At 43.2% G+C, this 14,819-nt stretch overlaps 1 protein-coding gene across 5 annotated transcripts in view; it reads left to right on the forward strand.

The window, feature by feature from the left end:
• LOC133556890 (dedicator of cytokinesis protein 5-like) overlaps positions 1-14,819 on the forward strand; it is a 44,722-nt gene that overhangs the window by 9,028 nt on the left and 20,875 nt on the right. For all 5 annotated transcript variants that reach the window (XR_009807632.1, XM_061907237.1, XM_061907239.1 and 2 more), the window contains exons 7-23: positions 4,450-4,522; positions 4,974-5,116; positions 5,264-5,389; positions 5,503-5,627; positions 8,017-8,115; positions 9,938-10,010; positions 10,108-10,211; positions 10,358-10,538; positions 11,858-11,955; positions 12,077-12,166; positions 12,272-12,372; positions 12,492-12,626; positions 12,690-12,801; positions 13,053-13,123; positions 13,250-13,356; positions 13,504-13,640; positions 14,312-14,407. Coding sequence is in view for 4 of the 5 variants with exons in the window: in XM_061907237.1 (XP_061763221.1) it covers positions 4,450-4,522; positions 4,974-5,116; positions 5,264-5,389; positions 5,503-5,627; positions 8,017-8,115; positions 9,938-10,010; positions 10,108-10,211; positions 10,358-10,538; positions 11,858-11,955; positions 12,077-12,166; positions 12,272-12,372; positions 12,492-12,626; positions 12,690-12,801; positions 13,053-13,123; positions 13,250-13,356; positions 13,504-13,640; positions 14,312-14,407 (1,871 nt within the window). In the remaining variant the exon portion in view is untranslated. The remainder of the gene's footprint in view (positions 1-4,449; positions 4,523-4,973; positions 5,117-5,263; positions 5,390-5,502; positions 5,628-8,016; positions 8,116-9,937; positions 10,011-10,107; positions 10,212-10,357; positions 10,539-11,857; positions 11,956-12,076; positions 12,167-12,271; positions 12,373-12,491; positions 12,627-12,689; positions 12,802-13,052; positions 13,124-13,249; positions 13,357-13,503; positions 13,641-14,311; positions 14,408-14,819) is intronic.

Raw genomic sequence — 14,819 nt, forward strand, 5'->3', positions numbered from 1 at the left:
GGTGTATTAGTGATTGTTGTAGGGTGAAAGTGTTCTAGGCAGCATGTGTGATGGTATGGGGGTGTATTAGTGGTTGTTGTAGGGTGAAAGTGTGGTAGTCAGCATGTGTGATGGTATGGGGGTGTATTAGTGATTGTTGTAGGGTGAAAGTGTTGTAGTCAGCATGTGTGATGGTATGGGGGTGTATTAGTGATTGTTGTAGGGTGAAAGTGTGGTAGTCAGCATGTGTGATGGTATGGGGGTGTATTAGTGATTGTTGTACGGTGAAAGTGTGGTAGTCAGCATGTGTGATGGTATGGGGGTGTATTAGTGATTGTTGTAGGGTGAAAGTGTGGTAGTCAGCATGTGTGATGGTATGGGGGTGTATTAGTGATTGTTGTAGGGTGAAAGTGTTGTAGTCAGCATGTGTGATGGTATGGGGGTGTATTAGTGATTGTTGTAGGGTGAAAGTGTTGTAGTCAGCATGTGTGATGGTATGGGGGTGTATTAGTGATTGTTGTAGGGTGAAAGTGTGGTAGTCAGCATGTGTGATGGTATGGGGGTGTATTAGTGATTGTTGTAGGGTGAAAGTGTGGTAGTCAGCATGTGTGATGGTATGGGGGTGTATTAGTGATTGTTGTAGGGTGAAAGTGTGGTAGTCAGCATGTGTGATGGTATGGGGGTGTATTAGTGATTGTTGTAGGGTGAAAGTGTGGTAGTCAGCATGTGTGATGGTATGGGGGTGTATTAGTGATTGTTGTAGGGTGAAAGTGTGGTAGTCAGCATGTGTGATGGTATGGGGGTGTATTAGTGATTGTTGTAGGGTGAAAGTGTGGTAGTCAGCATGTGTGATGGTATGGGGGTGTATTAGTGATTGTTGTAGGGTGAAAGTGTGGTAGTCAGGATGTGTGATGGTATGGGGGTGTATTAGTGATTGTTGTAGGGTGAAAGTGTGGTAGTCAGCATGTGTGATGGTATGGGGGTGTATTAGTGATTGTTGTAGGGTGAAAGTGTTGTAGTCAGCATGTGTGATGGTATGGGGGTGTATTAGTGATTGTTGTAGGGTGAAAGTGTTGTAGTCAGCATGTGTGATGGTATGGGGGTGTATTAGTGATTGTTGTAGGGTGAAAGTGTGGTAGTCAGCATGTGTGATGGTATGGGGGTGTATTAGTGATTGTTGTAGGGTGAAAGTGTGGTAGTCAGCATGTGTGATGGTATGGGGGTGTATTAGTGATTGTTGTAGGGTGAAAGTGTGGTAGTCAGCATGTGTGATGGTATGGGGGTGTATTAGTGATTGTTGTAGGGTGAAAGTGTGGTAGTCAGCATGTGTGATGGTATGGGGGTGTATTAGTGATTGTTGTAGGGTGAAAGTGTGGTAGTCAGCATGTGTGATGGTATGGGGGTGTATTAGTGATTGTTGTAGGGTGAAAGTGTGGTAGTCAGCATGTGTGATGGTATGGGGGTGTATTAGTGATTGTTGTAGGGTGAAAGTGTGGTAGTCAGGATGTGTGATGGTATGGGGGTGTATTAGTGATTGTTGTAGGGTGAAAGTGTGGTAGTCAGCATGTGTGATGGTATGGGGGTGTATTAGTGATTGTTGTAGGGTGAAAGTGTTGTAGTCAGCATGTGTGATGGTATGGGGGTGTATTAGTGATTGTTGTAGGGTGAAAGTGTGGTAGTCAGCATGTGTGATGGTATGGGGGTGTATTAGTGATTGTTGTAGGGTGAAAGTGTGGTAGTCAGGATGTGTGATGGTATGGGGGTGTATTAGTGATTGTTGTAGGGTGAAAGTGTGGTAGTCAGCATGTGTGATGGTATGGGGGTGTATTAGTGATTGTTGTAGGGTGAAAGTGTTGTAGTCAGCATGTGTGATGGTATGGGGGTGTATTAGTGATTGTTGTAGGGTGAAAGTGTGGTAGTCAGCATGTGTGATGGTATGGGGGTGTATTAGTGATTGTTGTAGGGTGAATGTGTGGTAGTCAGCATGTGTGATGGTATGGGGGTGTATTAGTGATTGTTGTAGGGTGAAAGTGTTGTAGTCAGCATGTGTGATGGTATGGGGGTGTATTAGTGATTGTTGTAGGGTGAAAGTGTTGTAGTCAGCATGTGTGATGGTATGGGGGTGTATTAGTGGCCAAGGCATGACTAACTTACACATCTGTGAAGGCACCATTAATGCTGAAAGGTGCATACAGCTTTTGGAGCAACATATGTTGTCATCCAAGCAACGTTATCATGGACGCCCCTGCTTATTTCAGCAAGAAATTGCCAAGCCACGTATTACAACAGCGTGGCTTCATTGTAAAAGAGTGCGGGTACTAGACTGGCCTGCCTGTAGTCCAGACCTGTCTCCCATTGAAAATGTGTGGTGCAATATGAAGCCTAAAATAGCACAACGGAAACCCCGGACTGTTGAACAACATAAGTGAAGTGAAGTGAATTTTTTTATATAGCGCTTTTCTCTACAGACTCAAAGCGCTTTACATAGTGAACCCCAATATTTAAGTTACATTTAAACCAGTGTGAGTGGCACTGGGAGCAGGTGGGTAAAGTGTCTTGCCCAAGGACACAATGGCAGTAACCAGGATGGTGGAAGCAGGAATCGAACTTGGAACCCTCAAGTTGCTGGCATTGCCACTCTAATAACCGAGCTATATCTTTCCATAAGCTGTGCGTCAAGCAAGAATGGGAAAGAATTCCATCTGAAAAGCTTCAAAATTGGTCTCCCAAACGTTTTGCGATCATTTTGTCTTCCATGTTCGTTATTGCGTTCGTCACGGACTAACTTGTTGTGTTGTGTGCATGCTAGCGGCCCCGCCTTTCCACAGAAAGACAAAAACACTCATAGAATGCCAAGAAGATTGATGTTTGATTCACATTTGACCATTAATATCCTTAGTCGTAAACTGTAAATACCTGGAGTGCAAACTTAAATGTGTTTGTGTTAGAATTTTATTGGTAAAGATCCTCAGGTTTGTTACAAAGCTATACAAAGTTTCCACGCAATATGCATTAATTGCAAAAGACAGGAAGTGTTTCTTGAATGAACTCTGCAATGCAAATTAAATAAATACTTTACAAGCGCTCACAAAAGACAATTTGCTGCAGGAAGTTAGAAACAGACATACAGGCCACCTCCACCAGGGTGCAGCCCAGCCCTTGGACTTGTGGGAGTCATGAGTTTGAGCCCATTTGCAAAGTTACATTCTACAAATAAGCTAAACAAACCAAAAAAACTACACATTTTAATTTTTTTTTCAGCCTGAAGTGAATGTTGTCTGTGTTGGCCCTGCAACTTGTCCAGGGTGGGACATCCGGGACCTGAGAGGGACAAGCAATAGAAAATGGATGGATAGAAGTACCAGATAACTGAACATATAATGGAATAACTAAGTATGATGTTGATAACTAATCACTAAGTCATAACACAGGCAGCACGGTGGAGCGGTGGGTGGTACTTATGCCTCACAGCAAGAAGGTCCTTGGTTCGAGTTTGCATGTTCTCCCCGTGACTGCCTGGTTTCTGACCGGCTCCCTCCCACCTCCAAAGACATGCACCTGGGGATAGGCCCCTCCCACCTCCAAAGACATGCACCTGGGGATAGGCCCCTCCCACCTCCAAAGACATGCACCTGGGGATGGGGCCCGTCCTACCTCCAAAGACATGCACCTGGGATAGGCCCCTCCAACCTCCAAAGACAAACACCTGGGGATAGGCCCCTCCCCCTCCAAAGACAAACACCTGGGGATAGGCCCCTCCCTCCTCCAAAGACATGCACCTGGGGATAGGCCCCTCCCACCTCCAAAGACATGCACCTGGGGATAGGCCCCTCCCACCTCCAAAGACATGCACCTGGGGATAGGCCCCTCCCACCTCCAAAGACATGCACCTGGGGATAGGCCCCTCCCACCTCCAAAGACATGCACCTGGGGATAGGCCCCTCCCACCTCCAAAGACATGCACCTGGGGATAGGCCCCTCCCACCTCCAAAGACATGCACCTGGGGATAGGCCCCTCCCACCTCCAAAGACATGCACCTGGGGACAGGCCCCTCCCTCCTCCAAAGACATGCACCTGGGGATAGGCCCCTCCCACCTCCAAAGACATGCACCTGGGTATAGGTTGATAGGCAACAGAAAATTGGCCTCAGTGTGTGAATGTTGTCTGTCTGTGTTGGCCCAAGAGCATCTCCAATAGGCTCCAGCCCCCCCGCGACCCCGAAAGGGACAAGCGGTAAAAAATGGATGACTGTGTGGAGGTGCAATAATAACACAAAGATCAGTCTTTGTATATCATTTTTGTTGTCCTTTTTAAAGCAGTGCAGGTGTGTTTATATTGTTAGACACCTTCAACCCTGTCCTAAGTGCTGTTGAGATGTGCAGTTGTTTTTTATTTGAGAATTCATGCTTCTACAAAGCCAGCCTGTCCCGGGCAGTCTATTTCACTCTGTCATGTTTTTGCCGTTGCAGTGATGGACATAACAGATATCGCTCATGGCAAAACAGACGACGAGGACAAACAACATTTCATCCCTTTTCAGCAGTGAGTGTTTGGATTTGGTCACACTTCTTGTAGCAATGTTTGTGTTAGAATGTCACAGGAAAAGTGCTGATGGAAAAGATGCCAAACAACATTGACTTGATCAAACAATTAGAAACAAGGAGACAAGTTTCCAATGTGCCTGCACAGTGTTGCTTGTACTCTTCCCAAATGATGGTGAAAGTGTTGCTGTTTCAATATTTGTTTTAGGTTCACGCCACAAAATTCTTGAAAAATGTTGACTTTTAGAACTCTTGGAAGAAAAAGCCTTTTTTGTTATGACTATGCAGAGCTGTGGCGTGGGTGACGGTCTTTCCGCAAACAAATAGTGATTTGATGGAAGTCCCAAATTGTTAATACTAAGCACAACATTCCAGAAAGCCTTTTCTTTTCTTTTGTTTGTCATCAATCATGAGGTTGGCTGCTGCTTTTTCACCCTGATGCACTTTTCCAGGATAGCAATGGAGACCTACATCCGTCAGAGGCAGCTCATCATGTCGCCCCTCATCCCGTCTCGAGTCATAGGAGAGAATGAGCCACTTACTGCGGTTTTCAACAAAGTCATTGCCACGAGGGAGGTCAACCACAAGGGCCAGGGTAAAATGAAACACTCACACAGTTTCTATCCCCTGTGATTTTAGAGGGTCCTTCCAGATTGACCTTTTTGTTTTCAGGCAAATAAATCATGTGTGTGTCGCTTTTTGCTGTCTGCCTGGTTGAACTTCTTTTCCTGTTTGTTGGCAGGATTGTTTGTGACCCTGAAACTGCTCCATGGGGATCTTGCTCAGGTCAGAAAGGACTACCCTCACTTTGTGGACCGCAGCACAGCTATAGTCAGGAAAATGGGCTTTCCAGAAATCATCCTCCCAGGTGACTTAAGTCTTTGTTGCTCGACACTTCTTCTCATTGCCGACAGGACCACAAAAAGAAGGGAACAAACATTCGTGGCACATTTACCTGATCTTTTGCTCTCCATTCTCCAGGAAACGTGAGGAACGACATTTACGTAACTTTGCTGCAGGGGGAGTTTGACCGCGGTAAAAAGAAGACGCCCAAGAACGTAGAAGTCATGTTGAGTGTGCACGACGATGAAGGCAATGCCATGGAGGTAACCACCTCCTCGACACATGAATCACAGCTTTCTCAAATCACTAATCCACTTGAAAGTATTCCCTCTACAATAGGGATGATGTTTAAAAGGACAAGGCAAGTTGTTGGAGGCTAACTTCTGTTCTAGTAACCTCAATAATTAAAGGGACGCGGTGCTACTTTGCTTGATTAGCCTTTTGCTTAAAAAAGGAAAACAACTTTCATATTCCACCAGCAAATTGTTTTCCCTCATTTGAATGTCTTTAAATACACATGATAATTAATGCCACACACTTTAGTGAACAGATAAATGGGCCATTGACATAAGAGTCACTCCAGAACCGCAAAATGGAAGTCCTTTGCGACAGAAGTGTGTGTGTGTGTGTGTGTGTGTGTGTGTGTGTGCCACAACGCTACATGCATGACTTGAGTCCGACAGCTCACACAGTTACTGTGTCTTACTTTTTACTTAACTTTACAGACTTCATGTCTCCTCTGCAGTACTGTGACACAGAAGTTTCTTCCTTAGTTCTTGAATATCGAGAAAGTGATGGTCTGTAAAGACAAATAGTATTAATGTTAATGAAAGCTAGAGTGGTCATGGATTTGGTGTCCCATTACAAGATCTGGGAGGAGATGAGAAGCTTATCCTGACAGAATATTTGAAGAAGGTACAAAAGACAGCAATATAGGTTAAAGTCCTACTGAAATGAGATGTTCTTATTTAAAGGGGGATAGCAGCTCCATTCTATGTGTCATACTTCATCATTTAACAATATTGCCATATTTTTGCGGAAAGGATTTAGTAGAGAACATCCACGATAAAGTTCACAACTTTTGGTGCTGATAAAAAAGCCTTGCCTGTACCGGAAGTAGCAGACGATGTGCGCGTGATGTCACGGGTTGTGGAGCTCCTCACATCTGAACATTGTTTACAATCATGGCCACCAGCAGCGAGAGCGATTCGGACTGAGAAAGCGACGATTTCCCCATTAATTTGAGCGAGGATGAAAGATTCGTAGATGAGGAAAGTGAGAATGAAGGACTAGGGAAAAAAAATACTATACAGTGTGAGCGATTCAGATGTTATTGGACAAATTTACGAGGATAATTGTGGAAAATACCTTATGTGCTTATTGTGTTACTAGTGTTTTAGTGAGATTATATGGTCGTACCTGTACAACCTGAAAGTCGGCTCCACACCTTTCTTCAGCAACAGTCGACGGGTGGTGGCGATGTCCATCTCTGCCCTTCGCAAGGGACCCTCTTCGAAACACGATCTTTTGAAATGATCGCTCATAATACACTGTACTTTGTGTGTGTGGTCCAATCCAACCGTGTTCGCTTGACCACTCTGTTCCATAATAAAGCTTCACCGTCATCTTTCGGGAATGTAAACAATGAAACACCGGCTGTGTTTGTGTTGCTAAAGGTGGCCGCAATACACCGCTTCCCACCTACAGCTTTCTTCTTTGACGTCTCCATTATTCATTGAACAAATTGCAAAAGATTCAGCAACACAGATGTCCAGAATACTGTGGAATTTTGTGATGAAAACAGACGACTCAATAGCTGGGAACGGTGCTGGAACAAAATGTCCTCTACAATGCGTGACGTCACGCGCACACGTCATCATACCGTGACGTTTCAGCAGGATGCTTCGGCGCGAAATTTAAAATTGCAATTTAGTAAACTAAAGCGGCCGTATTGGCATGTGTTGCAATGTTAATATTTCATCATTGATATATAAACTATCCGACTGCGTGGTGGCTAGTAGTGGCTTTCAGTAGGCCTTTAAAGGAACTACAGTAGAACCCACTAATGTGACAAAGTTAAATGAAATAATTGTCTAAGAACAATAGTAGTCCTCTTTTTATTATAGCATCATTCAATTATTGGATTTCATATTTTTGTTTGTGTATTTTAAATGTCCTTCATGTGTTTTGTGTCCACTGAGTAACTTAGGAGTATAATAATATTTATTTTAGCTATGAGATCAGACTTACAATAAAACTTCTAGGAATGCAATAACCCGAGGACTACCTGCATTCATCTGTCTCTCCAACAGGCAGGCACAGAGGGGTTTCGCACAAAAGTGTCTTTTTAGGAGCAGTGGCATTTAAAAGAGAGTTGTACACAACATGTTTAAATAGGCGCTCCACGCTCCAACTCTCCATCAGTGTTGGGGTCCTTGGCCTGGAAAATGCTGATGACCCCTGCTCTAAAGTCAAGTGCAAATGCCTTCCAACTGCAGTGATAACATCTCAGGGAAGTTTATAACCCCTAACACATTTTAGGTGTGCAGAAGAGCTACAGAAGTATATCTGCTGCTTCTATCAATGCTACCATATCCAATTGTCTTATTCCTGTCACATGTACTAATTTGCATTTCAAATCCCATTTCATAGAGCGCAATATTTCCTGGCGCTGGTTACGATGGAATCACAGAGTACAAGTCCGTCATTTACTACCAAGTCAAGCAGCCTTGTTGGAATGAGACTGTGAAGGTAAGCTTGTCATGGGTAGGCCTGGGGTTGATGTCTAATAAGTCAATTAACTGAACGATAAATACTATTTAGGTTGGTAATTTTCCCGTGTTGATACCCGCCATGTGCATGCGTGTTTATGGGCTTCTATAGCATTCACTCTTTGCAACGGTTTCATCTGCTGCGTGTGTTTGTACCACAGGGGAATGAATACACGGGGGTGAATACTTTTCTCAATCATTCTTTGTCTTTGTGTGGAGGGGGGGGGTCGCTCGCATCAAACAGTGCAACAAGTTAGCCTGTGACAAACACAGTTGCAACAATGCAGTACAACATGTTCGCACAACCAAATACCACTGCACCAGTGTGGCAATATTACTTTTAAACCTTTGAGACTATCAACACTCAGGAGACAGTTTGCCAAATTTGTGAAATAATTGTGCCAACAAAAAAAAAGAGAGAAGGACAAACTTGCATTCTCACTTGAAAAGCAGATGCGGAGCGTTTGTGTGGACAGTGCGCACACGCTGAGGTGCTGCGTGAACAAAGTAGTGTGGGCTCACATAAAGTGGGGTTCAAATCACTGCGTCGCCAAATACACGATGCCCTTTAATACTGTAAGGAGCTAGAGATCAATGAGAGGTGGTCCCCAGCTGAAGACCCTGCAGCAAAACCTTTCCTGGTATGCGGTCAGGCTTAGGCCTGCCTCAGGGAAGAGGACGCCCCTGCCATGAAAAGTCCACCACAGGCAGGGTGGAGGTGTGACAGGCCTAAGGCCCAGCGGCAAAACCACCTTGCTGTAATTCAAATGTTGACAAGCTGCCATTTCAAACTTCTGACCGACATTTGTCATGTTGGTGTTCCTCGCTCTGAATCTGCCAGACAAACTAAAGTTTTTTTGCATACGAGTTGTTCAACATCCGCTTTTACTGTAGTGTTTATATTGATACTCTGCATTTTGTTTTTAAAGTTGAGTGTCAGTGAAGTAATGTCCAACTAGACCTTGGCCTACATGTTCAATATGGAAGTGCGTCAATACTTTATTTAGTCGTCTTTTTTATTGTTTTGCTTGTGTGTATTTGAGGGCGCAGCACCGCCTCCTTAACAGACCAAACCTCTTTCATTTGCTTTGGGTTGCAAACTTTTGCGAACAGACAGTATTTTCTTTGAAATGATTTATCCGTTTGATTTTGAGATTTAAAAGTTTACATTCAAGTTACAATTCCAAAATTGAATTGGGGCGGTATAGCCCGGTTGGTAGAGTGGCCGTACCAGCAACTTTAGGGTTGCTGGTTCGATTCCCGCTTCTGCCATCCTAGTCACTGCCGTTGTGTTCTTGGGCAAGACACTTGACCCACCTGCTCCCAGTGCCACCTACACTGGTTTAAACGTAACTTAGATATTGGGTTTCACTATGTAAAGCGCTTTGAGTCACCAGAGAAAAGCGCTGTATAAATATAATGCAATTCAAATTTTAAAATTTATGAGAAATAAATTTTTTGCATTTGAAAAGGTATACTTGTAGTATTATTATTATTATTGGTATGTATTATTATTGCATTAGTGGTTGATTTGGCCCAAAATACTATTGACAAGAATATCGTTTATCCGCAATGATTTGTAGGTCAGTATATGTTGAAGCACTAGTCTTGGGCCGTCATGTAAGTTGGAGCATGAAACTCCTTGCTTTTTAATTGGGTTGTCAAATAGAATGACTCCCACTGTGTGTCATAAAATCACCTTTACGAGTCAGAAGCCATCTTTAAAACACATGTTATTCATATCTGGTCATGTATTTTGCAATCTTAATTTTTGGATGTAATTAGTTTTTGTTCTCCACAAGGTGACAATTCCCATCGAAGACGTGTGCCGCTGTCACCTGAGGGTGATGTTTCGACATAGATCATCTCAGGACTGTGAGTCACTGTGACTTATTTGTATGACCAACACCCACGTGTGATCCCTCCATCATGGGAAATAGAGCTCATCAGATGCTCCTCTGTTATCCTTCAGCGAGGGACAAATCAGAAAAACCCTTTGGTATGGCTTTTGTCCGTCTTATGAGAGGAGACGGGACGACGCTGAGGGATGGAAGGCATGAACCTATCGTCTACAAGGTAGTTCAAAGTGCAGATTCATGTTTTTGTGTATTGGGTTAATGTAAGTAAATATCAGCACTGACAGTGGGCAGGTTCATTATCATGAAACCTTTCAATCTTGAATGGATTAAGACTCATCCCCTATTTGACACATTTCTTCTTAGGTGGATGTGAAAAAGACAGAAGATGCAAAAGTATATCTGACCTTGCCAGGGACCTGGGCTGAAGTAGAAGAAAAGGAGAAGCAAACGGGGAAGCAGTTCCACCATTCTGGAGTGATCACCGTCACCAAGGACAGCTTCCAGATTGCCACGCTTACCTGCTCTACTAAACTCACCCAGAATGGTAGCATGGCATATTGTTTTCAATTCCAAATGTTTAAACCATGATCTGGATATTCATGTCAAATGTCTGACGTCCACAAGTCATTTTGGAGATGAAACGGCGTGTAAAATGGATAGCGACACACAGTTGAGCTGCTGTGGACAGGTTGATTATCATGAATGTATGCATCATGATTTTAGAGCTACTGTCATTTGCATTCCAAAGGATAAAACACTCTGACTTTTGCTCCCTATATATTTTACTTGTGGTGTCCCATCAGGGGTCGCTACGTGTGTCCTTTGCATCTTCCCCTGTCCATCCTACTACTTGCATCTGGAAACTTCCTATCTGGTCTTCCCCTTCTTCTCCTCCTTGCAGCCCCACATCCGGCATCATTTTATCTATGTCGTCTTCCCTTCCCACATAGTCACAAGCATCTCTAACTTTGTCTCCCAGACATAATTGTGTGGGCTGTTCCTCTGATCTGCTTGTTTCTAATCCTGTCCAAACCAAAATGGAAGCAGCTTCAGCTCTACCACCTCTTTTGGTTAGATACTGGTTCCACCAGGTGTTGCACGTCTTCTCATTCTTTTAAGGTTGACCACTCAAAGATGATGTCATCCATATTTTTCCTCATCACAAATAAAAACATTTATTGACTGACAACAGACACGCCAGGCACATCAATCACAGACAATAGCAGGAATATCAACAACAACTCTTAACTCAGCTTTAAGATCAACTTGACATACGCCCTACTCTAAATTCCACCGAGTGTGTGTCCGTGGCGGCTCGCTCAAATACGACTGATAATGCCGCTGCTGCTTTCCACTCGCAATGTGTCAGCCTCCACAATTGCACTGCTTGTCCAAACGTTTTACCTCCTTTGAAGAAAATAATCATGTGTCCATTTACCCGAATCTCAGCAGTTTTGCATTGATACGGGTGGAGCGGAACAAGCATTACAACTATAGCCGGTCATTGTTATGTTACTTAGCCATGTTAAAAGCATGAAAAAGGACTGTTGTGTAATGCACTGCACTTAATTGCAAACAGCTTGTTTGTCAGGGACCAGGCAGCAGGCAGACACAACCAATCACAAATGCACTCTGGAGGCTACCTCTTCCACATCCATGCAAAAGAAAATGTTTACTGCCAAAACCACGTCATTAGTGTCAATCTAACTCTTAAAGTTGACTAGTCTGTGCAAGTCCAAGGTCTAACTTTCCCCAAACGACAGATACTCTTTTGTCACAAATAACTTCTGCAACTACTTTCCCTTTACAGTATATTCATCCATATACTTCTAAATTTTAACTGACATCTTTAATAATCTTTAGTGGACCTACTTGGCCTGTTGAACTGGAGATCTAACCCCAAAGATCTTGAGCAGACCTTACAGAGGCTGATGGAGGTCGAAGGGGGGGAGATAGTCAAAGTGAGTGCTCTGCACTGCAAATGTCACACTTCATGTTGATGATGCTGCTGTATATTAGATATATTTGTGTGCCATTTTTATATTATGCCACTTTTACAATACGTTTCTGTTTTATTCACAGTTTCTTCAGGACACCCTTGATGCTCTGTTCAACATCATGATGGACACCTCAGAAAAAGATACCTATGACACTCTGGTGTTCAACGCTTTGGTTAGTTTTTGCTATAATTCTTACCATCAATGATGAGATGCCACTTGTTCATAGAGTGGATGTCCCTAGATTGAGCTCATGTGAGAATCTCTGTGGTTTCTTTAGGTTTTCATAATCACACTTATTGGCGACATCAAGTTCCAGCACTTTAACCCTGTCCTTGAAACCTACATCAACAAGCATTTCAGTGCTACTTTGGCGTACATGTGAGTCTCTCCCACCTTCAGTTGTTTGCAACATGAGGTTCTGTTTTCTTCTGATCTGATCCACCACATACTTCATTGTGTGATTAGCAGCAGAACTAAAGTCAGGCGTGTTTTTTCAGGAAACTAACTAGAGTGCTCAACTACTATGTGGGTCATGCAGAGGAGGCTGCCTTGACTGAGAATCTCTATGCAGCACTAAAGGCTCTTAAGTATTTGTTCAGGTTTATTGTCCAGTCTCGCATCCTCTACCTAAGGTAGGTAGGTGAGGACCAATTTTGTCTGGTAAGAAGGTCTTGTAATGTCGTCTGTCTTGACAGGTTCTATGGCAACAGTGAAGACGGCGACGCCTTCTTCAACTCAATTCGCTCTCTTTTCCTGTCATTCAACGCTCTCATGGACAGACCACTGGATGAGGGAGTGAAAATAAAGGTCAGATATGTCATTGACAGGTTTTTTTTACACCCATCCAAAGCTTGAAAGTATTTCACTATGCATGCAGGGAGAAAGTAGTTTCCAATAAATGCAGTCATAAAATATGATTAATCAAGTTATTAAATGGTTTCACAATGGTCAATATTATTGTCAGCAAGTTGAGGAAAAGCTGTACTTGAAGTCCTTCATAGTTTACTGTTTATATTATCGTGCTCTGACTTGATCACAACCAACTCAATGTTTTTCAGGGGGCAATATTGAAATACCTCCCCAGCATTATTAATGACATCCAATCTGTGTTTGATCCTGTGGAACTAAGGTAATTCTCTAGAAGGGTTGCACTGCTAGAAATGACATTTTTATTTCCAAGCAGATGAGATTTTTTTTACCTTCCTTTTGTCAACAACATGTTATGAGTCTAATGTAACAATATATGTTCTTCCAGCATTCTGCTTTCAAAGTTTATCGAGAGCATTCCTGACTCTCAGCTGGTGCGTCAGAAGCTGGGCTGCATGTGCAAAATAGTGGAGAGTGACCTTTTCATGCAGCCAGGTAGGAGTTTGCACGCTGGAAGCCACATAGTGGCATTTCCCACTAAATGGAATGCAAACGCGCTCACATACAACTTTGTCACATCTCCTCTAGGAAATAGAAATGTGTCATTCTGTCACCACTTCTTCTCTCCTTTTGTCCCCACAGATTGTCGAGATGTGCTGCTGCCACTCGTCGCTGACCAGCTGAGCGGGCAGCTGGATGACCACTCCTGTAAGCCCGACTACGAGGCCTGTGTCCAACTGCTTAGCACCGTCTTGGACATTTTGGATCGCAAGGATGTGGTAATTGCTCATGTTAACACAGATGAAAGTAGGAGAGTTTCAGAAGCATCTCGTTAAAACAAGATCACATGCATACAGGGCCAAGGTTTACACCGACACAGATAGAAGACACTAAACATGAACAGGCTGTATAGTAAAAGTCTTGCGGATCCACTAAATAATTCAGCCTCAATGCTGTTGAATATATAAAAACAATGTTTTCTTCCTATTGTTTGACTACTGAAAGACAAACAATTAGGGACGGCGTGGCGCGGTGAAGGAGTGGCCGTGCGCAACCCGAGGGTCCCTGGTTCAATCCCCACCTAGTACCAACCTCGTCACGTCCGTTGTGTCCTGAGCAAGACACTTCACCCTTGCTCCTGATGGGTGCTGGTTAGCTCCCTCCATCAGTGTGTGAATGGGTGAATGTGGAAGTAGTGTCAAAGCGCTTTGAGTACCTTGAAGGTAGAAAAGTGCTCTACAAGTACAACCCCTTCATCATTTAATTGCACATACACACATATTCTGCGTCTACTGTACGGACACCATTTTCAGAGGGAATTACAGTTTCTAGCTTATGTCGTGATCTTGTAATTATTATTTTCCACTCTTGTCTGACTGCTAGGCAAATTTAGTACTTGTGCTGAACTAATGTGCCTTCCCAAAAAAAGCCTCCATGTATGTGTGTGCAGGGTCCAACCAGGGGGCACGTTCAGCTGATCATGGAGCGGCTTCTTCGCAGGGTTAATCGCAGTGTCATCAGCATGGACAAGTCCTCCCTCCTCATTGTAAGTACATGTACACAATAAGGTCTTGTGCAAAAGAGAGAAAATGCTAAATACTGTATAATTATTCCACCCTGGAAATAAAGCAGCTTCAAATCAAATCAATGACATTCTTAGCCATAACGAGTGTATAGAAGCATTTCAAAACTGTACAGGTAAAAAAAAGAAAATAAACCTATTATCGTCTAAAAGTCATTCATATCAAACATAACTGAACTTCAAATGTGAAACTAATATGTGACATAAACTTATTACATGCAAAGTGGAATATGTTGAGCCTTTATTTCTTAAGTTTTTGATGATAATTGTTTCAGTTTGTGAAACCCCCAAATTTTCTGAGACTTTCAATTCCAGGTTTTTATAAGCTGGAAGCCACAATCATCAACTTTATAGCAAAAGAAGACTTCATATATCT

Source organism: Nerophis ophidion, linkage group LG07, assembly GCF_033978795.1.
Source record: "Nerophis ophidion isolate RoL-2023_Sa linkage group LG07, RoL_Noph_v1.0, whole genome shotgun sequence".
In the NCBI taxonomy this organism is placed as follows: Eukaryota; Metazoa; Chordata; class Actinopteri; order Syngnathiformes; family Syngnathidae; genus Nerophis; species Nerophis ophidion.